The following is a 9,933-nucleotide window of genomic DNA, read 5'->3' on the forward strand; positions in this document are numbered from 1 at the left end:
GTACAAAGGATGAGACTGCTGAGTTAATTATGAATTATGAAACCATGATTGAGAATCAACTGGATGCTAGGGTTAAAGTAATGAGAAGTGACAATGGTATTGAGTTCAAGAATGGAGTTATGGAAGAATTCTGCAACTCAAAGGGAATACTTCAATAATTTTCAGCTCCTATAACTCCTGAACAAAATGGTGTTGCAGAAAGAAGAAACAGAACACTCATTGAAGCTGCAAGAACCATGCTAGCAGATGCTTATCTGCATGTTACTTTTTAGGCAGAAGCCATTAACACATCCTGCTATGTTCAGAACAGGGTACTTCTCAACAAAAGTCAAGACAAGACTCATTATGAAATCTTGTTTAAAAGAAAGCCCTACATCAAGTTTCTCAAGCCATTTGGATGCAAATGTTCACTTTTGAACACCAAGGATTATTTAAACAAATTTCAAGAAAAATCCTTGGATTGCTTCTTTGTTGGCTACTCTACACACTCAAAGGCCTACAGAGTATATGTGAAATATCATTTGAGTGTAATTGAGTCCTCTGATGTAATCTTTAATGAAAATCAGTTCAATACATTTGATGGTGCAGCATGGCTGTTTGACCTTGAAAAATTGGTCAAGTCTTTCAAGATCTATCCTGAAGACTTTGATAAATCATTTTACAAGACCAGTGTGATTGAATAGACAAATCAGAAAACATTGGATTTGGAAAAGCTGTAGAACAAGGTTCCAAGTAAAGAAAGTGAATATACATTCATAAAGGATCCCTCAAGTGCAAATGTTGAACAAGTTCAAGATAATGATCAAGAGCAAAATCAGAGTCCTGAACAAGATCAAGCAGATAATAATCAAGACAATCAATTAGTGCAAGAAGATCAAGTTTAAAATGGGGAAGATCCAAGCAACCAAACTGGTGAACAAGAAACTGTTGGGATTTTAGCAAGATTATCAAAGTCCAAAACAACCATTTATTAAGGAAAACTCAGCGGAAAATATAAGTTTAAAATCTTGTTAACCATTACAGATAAACCGATTTATGTTAAACCCAATCCAGGATCCATATACAATTATCAAGCTATCAAGAACACAACCATAGTGTGTTTAACATACATACCTTCAATTCCAGAAAACGGAAAGGGATGAAGGTTATGAACGGCCAGAATCCAAGGAAAGGAATCCTCAAGCTTATATTATCAAGAACACAACCATAGGGTATTTAACATACATACCTTCAATTCCAGATAACGGAAAGGGATGAAGGTTATGAACGGCTAAGAATCCAAGGAAAGGAATCCTCAAGCTTGTATACCTGATAAGCTTCAACAAACACTTTTGGTTGCTAGGGTCCAACACTTGATGCAATCTCTTGTTCTTGCTCTTGGATTTCGGCCGAGAGATAGAGAGAGTTTGTGTGTGTAAGAGAGAAAAAGTATGCAAGAAGTGAGGTTCCAATTGATCCTCTTGCATGTTATTGAAACCAACAAAAAGGAAGAGAGAGAGAGAGAGAGAGAGAGAGAGAGAGAGAGAGGAGGGGCCGGCCCCTTAAGGGGTTTCCCCCCCAAAAACTCAAACCCAAATTGTTTTTTTTCTTATTAACATATTTGTCATTTATCCATATAAATAACCTTTTTTTCAAATATAAATTATCCATATAATTTATTTAACACATAAATGCAATCATTTAGAAAACCCACTTTCAAATGTTATTAGTGTTGATATTTATTAATTAGATCATATCTAATGATAAATATCGTGGTGTTTGTCTAGCTTGTTATTGGGTATGATCAGACTTGGATCAATACGTACTAGCCAAATCAACTCTAATATGTGTCTTGGACAGATCAATTCCAACAATCTCCCACTTGCACAAGATACATAGAAGATTGATGCAAATAGCAAATACCGCCTAACAACGGTTTACTATCCCTAATATGCATGACGAAGTGCCATTCAATAACATCATCCCTTTCAAGTCCCATACTTGAAATGATTTAGGTGAAACTATCATTTATCCTTTTGTCACAAATGTCATGTTAAATCCAGAGACACAGAGTGATCATTCTCTGTTGATTTAACTTATCAGGCCTTAGAAATTTAACTCTCAACGAATAAGAGGGACAAATCCCCTATTGACTACATACGTCTCTCACTATCGCCTTGTATTACTCTTGAGCTTAGCCTTATGTACTGATATATTTCAGAGCAGTGAAGAACTAAGTCAAAGAAAATAGTCGGTGAATATCAAGACCCTATATGTATCTCAGGTCGGAGGATACTATGATGTTCGCCTTTACTCAAATTTACTTATGATCACAAATCACAAGGATTCCATGTAGTAAAGTTGAGGGCGGGTCAGTCCAATATTTATCCCATAAATATCTATGAACCTTGGCAGCAAACCCTTTGCTATATACATACCTCATGAATATCTACCAATCCAAGTTCATAATAGTCTTACTTTCATATTTGTTCCCACAACTATGATCGACTATGGACGTTTAGAATAATTCAAATTATTCACGGATTTAAACATACTAAAATGGAACATAACTCAAGAACATGACCATAACCAAAACTATATGATTGAGTTAAATAAAATTGTTCCAATATCCAAATACAAAATTCTGATCAAATCCAATCACTAGAATATCGAAGTCCTAAGGCGCAAGTATGACCCTCATGCTTCGGCCGTTCAAGGAGTTTCTTGAGTGGGTCCGCAATGTTTTGATCAGTGTGAACTTTGCGAATACATATTTTTCCTTTTTCTAATTCATCCCTTATGTAGTTTAACCTCCGCTCAATGTGCCTAGTCTTTTGATGTGCACGGGGTTCCTTGATTTGAGCAATCTCACCCTCGTTATCACAAAAGATTTCTAGAGGGTCCTGAATGGTACAGACCACTCCTAGATCAGCAATGAACTTTCTAATCCATGCAGCTTCTTGAGCTGCCATGGAAGCGGCGATGTATTCAGATTCAGTGGTGGACAAGGCGACCACGTCTTGTTTTGCTCTCTTCCAGGAGACAGCACCACCATTGAGAACGAAAACATATCCCGATTGTGATCGAGAATCATCTCGATCAGTTTGGAAACTCGCATCAGTGTAACCCTTTACAACGAGTTCTTCCTCACCAGAGCCATATATGAGAACATATCCTTACTCCTCCTAAGGTATTTCAATATGCTCTTAACTGTCATCCAATGGCTAGTTCCCGGATTTTATTGGTATCTACTTGTCATGCTCAAGGCGCATGACACATCCGGTCTTGTGCAAATCATGGCATACATGATGGATCCTATAGCAGATGCATATGGGATTCCATTTATTTTATCTTGCTCATCCTTTGAGCTTGGACATTGAGAAGCATTCAACATTGTTCCTCTTTGAATATGTACCAAACCATTCTTAGAGTTCTCCATCTTAAACCTTTTCAAGATTTTGTCAATGTATGCACTTTGATTCAAACCTATCAACCGACTTGATCTATCTCTGTAGATCCTTATTCCTATAATATAGGCGGCTTCACCAAGATCCTTTATGGAAAAGCAACTTCCAAGCCAGGCTTTTACACCTTCCAAGGTTGTAATGTCATTTCCAAATAACAATATGTCATCGACATATAATACCAGAAAGTAATGATGCTCCACTAGCTTTCTTGTACACACAAGCTTCATCAGTGTTTTTGATGAATCCAAATTTCTTGACTTCATCATCAAAACGGCGATTCCAACTCCTAGATGCTTGTTTTAATCCATAAATTGATTTCTTTAACTTGCATACTTTATTAGGATGTTGTGGATCGACAAAACCTTCAGGCTGAACCATATAGACATCTTCCTTAAGATGGCCATTTAGAAAAGCAGTTTTGACATCCATTTGCCATATCTCATAGTCATAATATGCGGCTATGGCAAACAATATCCTTATAGACTTTAGCATCGCCACAGGCGAGAAAGTTTCATCATAATCAACCCCTTGAGTTTGAGTGGAACCCTTCGCTATAAGTCTAGCCTTATAAGTATCCAAGTTTCCATGCATATCAGTCTTCTTCTTAAAAACCCACTTACTTCCAACCAGTTTGGAATTTAGAGGTGGAACAACCAAGTCCCAAACTTGGTTATCATGCATGGATTGCATATCAACATTCATGGCTTTCATCCATTTGTCACAATCAGACTGTGAAATTGCATCTCGGTATGTGGTTGGTTCATCTGAATCTACCACATAGCATCCATCCATGAAAAATCCATATCTCTCAGGTGGGGTGCTAATTCTACCAGATTTGCGAATGTTTTGTGTGTTCTGATCAACCATTTGATCATCTTCAACAACCTCTTGTTGATTGCTAGTGTCAACCAAACGTGTATCGGCTTGTGGTTCTCGATCCTCCTCGAGTTCCACAGTTCTGTCAGTTCCTTCCATAAGGAACCTTCTTTCCAATAACTTTGCCTTTCGAGCTATAAATACTTCATGCTCGTTTGGATTGTAGAAATAATATCCCATCGAATCTGTGGGATATCCTACAAATATACACTTAGTGGATCGGCTTTTGAGTTTGTCTGGGATGTAGATCTTAACATAAGCCTCACAACCCCATACCTTTAAATATGATAATGATGGAACCTTTGCATGACATATTTCAAAAGGTGTCCTATCCACTTTCTTGGTTGGTGCCATATTTAAAATACGGTCTGCGGAGATCACAGTGAAACCCCAAAATGATAGAGGTAACGAGCTTCTAGCCATAATGGATCAAACCATATCCAATAAAGTTCGATTCCTACACTCAGACACACCATTATGTTGTGGTGTTCCAGGTGGAGTAAGTTGTGAGACAATCCCACAACTCCTAAGATGTTCTAGAAACACATCATTGAGGTATTCACCTCCTCTATCGGAACGTAGTACTTTGATTGTCTTGTTGAGTTGATTTTGTACTTCATTTTGGAAGACTGAAAAACATTTCAAAGGCTTCATTTTTGTGTCTTAATAAGAACACATACCCATAGCGACTATAATCGTCGGTAAAGGTAATGAAGTATCTTTCACCATTTCTTGTCATTGTCCTAAAAGGTCCACATACATCCGAATGTATGATACCTAATAAGTCTTTCGCCCTTTCATTTGTTCCATTAAAGGGCTCTTTGGTCATCTTTCCCAATAAACAAGATTCACATTCATCAAATGAATCATCATTTGATTTCAAAAGACCATTCTTTCGAAGTGTATGAATGCGATTCTTGTTTATGTGACCAAGTCGACAATGCCAAATAAAAGTATTACTCAAATCCACTTTGAGTCTTTTGGTGCTAGCTTGGTACAACGAGTTATCAATGTATGAGTCATCATGAATTAATTCATAAATGCCATTAAACGGCATCACTTTAAAGTAAAAGACATTATCCATGAAAACATAAATACCATTGTCAACAAACTTAAAATCATAACCAGATTGTCTTAATACAGAAACAGAGATAATATTCCTAGTCAAACTAGGGGAATACAAAATGTTTTTCAAGACATTTCCAAACCATTTGAAAGCTTTAAAACATAATTTCCTCGGGCTTGGACGTCAACCTTTGCTCCATTGCCTATGAAGAGACTTATATCTCCTTTCTTCACATCATTTCTTCTTTTGAACCCCTGCAATGAATAACAGATATGAGTTCCACATCCGGATTCCAATACCCATGTGTTAGAAGAAACAATATTAAGATCAATGTGGATCATGAAAGTTGTACCTGAGGTTTGTCCTGCATCCCTCTTAGCTTTCAACTCTTTGAGATAGGTCAGACAGTTTCTCATCCAGTGACCTATCTCACCACAACCAAAGCACGGATCCTCAGTGCTAACATTTATCTTCTTTGGTTTTGGCTCCGCCTTTGCCTTTCCCTTGAACCCCTTCTTGACTTGCCCCTTACCCATAGTAGCCTTTGCCTTGGGTTTTGGGTGATGTCTCTTCTTTAAGCCACCCTCATTAATCGTAAGAATGGGTAAAACCTTTTTACCCATGCGGGCCTCGGCTGTCTTAAGCATTGCGTGAAGCTCATCAATGCTTTTGTCCCATCCGTTCATGTTGTAGTTCATAACGAATGTCTCAAATCTCTTAGTTAGGCCATTTAGGATCAAATCCGTGGCCAACTCCTTTGAGATGGGACAGTTAAGCCATTCAAGCTGATCAATGTGGCTTTTCATCTTAATCGCATAAGATGATACAGATTGGGTTTCTTCCATATGACATGCATGAAGCGCTCGAACCGTTTCAAAACGCTCAACCCTAGCCTGAGTAAGGAACATTTCCTTAAGCTGGGTAATCATGTCATACGCCCCATGATTCTTGAAATCCTTTTGGATCTCAGGAATCATTGTTCCCAACATGAGGCAAGAAACCTGCACCGAATCTTCGGTGTATTTCAACCAGTTAGCATAGGCATCCAAGTCGTCAACTTCGGGTTCATCGGGAATAGGATCCTCTATAATATAATATTTTTTTTCTTTCTTGAGAACAGCTCAAGTTTCGATACCAGTCCATGAAATTATTATAGTTTAGACGATCCTTATCCAGAATGGATCTTAGTGATAAGTTATGCACAGGTGGGATAATTGCGTTCGGTGCGTTGTTTGCGGCCATCTATAAAAGAGTTTAAAAAAGTTCAATTTAGTATTTTCGATATCAATAAAACTTTAATCTTTAATACCCTTTAATGTCTCCAAGACAATTACTGATTAAAATCTAGAATCCAACGTTTCATTCAAATAGTAGTTAGGTGACCTTTATTCTACTAATAGAATTAACAAGGTAGTCAACGTTTGACGATTGCAACCCTTTGCAACTTCTAGTTTTATGGGATCGGTTAAACATCATATGTTTAGTTGGTATGTTTAATCCCATCAACACCTTTGAATGCCATGTTAAGGTGACCCTATATTCATGGTTTCCAAATCAATTCGTCCTACTTACACACACGTGTGAGTTTACACATACAAGTGGTTAGGTAACCCTAAAGCCAAAAGTATTATAAAACCACCTTAAGATCACAAGTTTTCTTAAATGTGGTTAGATGACCCTATCCCACTATCATGTCTACAAGTGACTTAAGTGTCGTGTAAAAGGATGGTGTTCAACTTGTTTATAAAAGGGATTTTAGTTTTCAAAATTCTAGATTGGAAAACTATATATTGTGCCTTTGAAAAACCAATTTCAAATTCCTTTTAATAAACCCTATTTTATTATGAAATCATTAATAGCTAATAAAACCAATTTTATCACTTAATAATTTCAAAGGAATCACCTTTATACTAGTTGTCAACTTTAATTGTAACATCCATACATGATAAAACAATAAAACTAAAACAACCAAACAAGCATAAAAAAACAGATACATGTTCATAACCATAGCCACCTAGATAGGCAACACTTGTTGACTGAAACAAGTGGGTCAAAAGGTCTCTCGTAAGGGACGAGCATGACACAAGGTAGAAGACGGTGAACTCCCACTTGACTCTGCATCCTTATGCTTCAAGCGTTCACTTCTTGTTGTGATCCTACTCTTCACTTGGGCTCCCAAAGGGTGTTGTAGTTGCATCTTCTTTTACAAAATATATCATAATACATTTTGTCTATTAAAAGAAATACGACTATTCTACTTATTATTACAAACCATTAGAAAGAATAAATAGATTACAACCCGAATAGAGAATATTACATTCAAATGTATAAATCACAAACGATAATCCTTCAATATACACAAGGTCATGGCTACGTAATGAACATCCACACAAACAGGTCAACCTTTGACTAGGCAGGTCAACCCTGACCAGAATGGTTCCCTTTCCTCTTAGTTCTCGGCCTAAAACAGAGAACACATAGTTCTCGGCCAGAAGACCAAAGCTTCAGAGTTTCCGGCCCGGAAATTTTGGCTCACCGAGAACCTATTGTTCTCGGTCAATACCGAGAACTTTGTTTTCGGTCAACACCGAGAACTATGGTCCTTGACCATCAGTTCTCGGTCCAACCGAGAACTGGGTATTTAGTGATTTCGGCCAGACCGAAAACCTTGGTTCCCAACCAAGAGTTTTCGACTAGAGCTGAAAACAACCCAGAATCTGTCTGAACAAGATTTGGTAACCAGATGGCCATTTTTCCATATTTTTACCACATGCATGTATGGTAGAAACTTGGAAAAACCAGGGGCAACCAAAATGCCTAAAGTCCTCGGCCAAAATGGTAACAAATAACCCGAGCACTTTAGAACCCATTTTTAAGCATGTAATCATATAAGCGGCTCTTGATGCCATTGTTGGGATTTTAGCAAGATTATCAAAGTCCAAAACAACCATTTATTAAGGAAAACGCAGCAAAAAATATAAGTTTAAAATCTTGTTAACCATTACACATAAGCCGATTTATGTTAAACCTAATCCAGGATCCATATACAATTATCAAGCTATCAAGAACACAAACATAGGGTGTTTAACATACATATCTTCAATTCTAGAAAACGAAAAGGGATGAAGGTTATGAACGGCTAGAATCCAAGGAAAGGAATCCTCAAGCTTGTATACCCGACAAGGTTCAACAAACACCTTTGGTTGCTAGGGTCCAACACTTGATGCAATCTCTTGTTCTTTCTTTTGGATTTCGGCCGAGAGATAGAGAGAGTTTGTGTGTGTAAGAGAGAAAAAGTATGCAAGAAGTGAGGTTCCAATGGATCCTCTTGCATATTATTGATACCAACAAAAAGGAAGAGAAAGATAGAGGAGGGGTCGGCCCCTTAAGGGGTTTTCCCCCCAAAATGATAAGACCCGAGCCCCGGTGCGGAAGCGTGAATATTATTGGTACTATACGGTGTGGAGCTCGGATCTAGGGTTAGGATCGAATCTCACTCATATTCACTCTTGAAAGATGATTGGACGGATGAGGTGTATTAGGAGAGAACCTGATTTGATTAACAATTAACTATAAAGTAGGATGAACAATTGTAATCAAAACACAAAAGATAGAAATGGTAGTATGATAATATTAGTCGAATGATTCTCATAAATATGAATCACTCACACATACATACATTCATACATACAATCGATTAAGAAATATCAGTCGCCACCAAGAGAACTCATCCTGGAGGCGGAGACTCTCTCAAAGGGATAAAACCCTAAATCTCACACATACACAATACAGTCACTCATTCTAGACAAATGAATAAAAACATCTATTTATACTAGTCTAGCATGACTTGGTTTTCAAGCCATCCACCATTGGTTGAGACCAAACAATATATTTTTCACCCACATATAAATTCGATGGGTTGGTCTAAAATATAAGTCCCAACACAAAAACTAAAACCCAATTTGTTGTTTTTCTTATTAACATATTTGTCATTTATCCATATAAATAACCTTTTTTTCAAATATAAATTATCCATATAATTTATTTAACACATAAATGCAATCATTTAGAAAACCCATTTTCAAATGTTATTAGTGTGATATTTATTAATTAGATCATATCTAATGATAAATATCGTGGCGTTTGCCTAGCTTGTTATTGGGTATGACCCTACTTGGATCAATACGTACTAGCCAAATCAACTCTAATATGTGTCTTGGGCAGATCAATTCCAACAGAAACTGCCACAAGGACAAGGTTTCAAGATTTATTTGACATCTTAGATTTGGGAAACAATGGTGCATCTACCTCATGACAGAACAATGAAGAAGCTCCTGAAGGTGATAATACAACAACTGATTTGGTCATTGAAGAACCAGATCTCAATGAATCAAATCTTGACACTATTGTGTCTACAAATATGATAGTTCAAACCTCTTATGTTAAAAAGAATCATCCTTCTGAAAACATCATTGGAGACATTAATAAAAGAGTTACAAGAAGTCATTCTGAATCTGCAAACATTTGTTTGTACTCCTGCTTTCT

At 37.1% G+C, this 9,933-nt stretch overlaps 1 protein-coding gene across 1 annotated transcript; it reads right to left on the reverse strand.

Moving 5' to 3' along the window:
* Nucleotides 1-1,736: 1,736 nt before the first annotated feature.
* On the reverse strand, nt 1,737-7,146 carry LOC143562453 (uncharacterized). The gene is made up of 2 exons (XM_077050242.1): nt 5,521-7,146; nt 1,737-1,854 (listed from the first exon to the last, which is right to left on the reverse strand). The coding sequence occupies exons 1-2, from the start codon at nt 6,375-6,377 to the stop codon at nt 1,737-1,739; spliced, it is 975 nt and encodes a 324-aa protein (XP_076906357.1). The 5' UTR covers nt 6,378-7,146.
* Nucleotides 7,147-9,933: the final 2,787 nt, after the last annotated feature.

This window comes from Bidens hawaiensis, unplaced genomic scaffold (assembly GCF_021521415.1).
Source record: "Bidens hawaiensis isolate Kalapana, Puna unplaced genomic scaffold, B.hawaiensis_p1.1 tig00021019_1, whole genome shotgun sequence".
Lineage (NCBI taxonomy): Eukaryota > Viridiplantae > Streptophyta > Magnoliopsida > Asterales > Asteraceae > Bidens > Bidens hawaiensis.

What these genes read in the sequence shown, in the direction of transcription:
- LOC143562453 (XM_077050242.1), bottom strand. Translation starts at nt 6,377, where the DNA reads ATGTTGGGAACAATGATTCCTGAGATCCAAAAGGATTTCAAGAATCAT. An exon ending in CTTTCAAATGGTTTGGAAAT is followed by an intron (nt 1,855 to 5,520) that starts GTCTTGAAAAAC and finishes TGCAAGTGGGAG; the next exon opens with ATTGTTGGAATTGATCTGTC.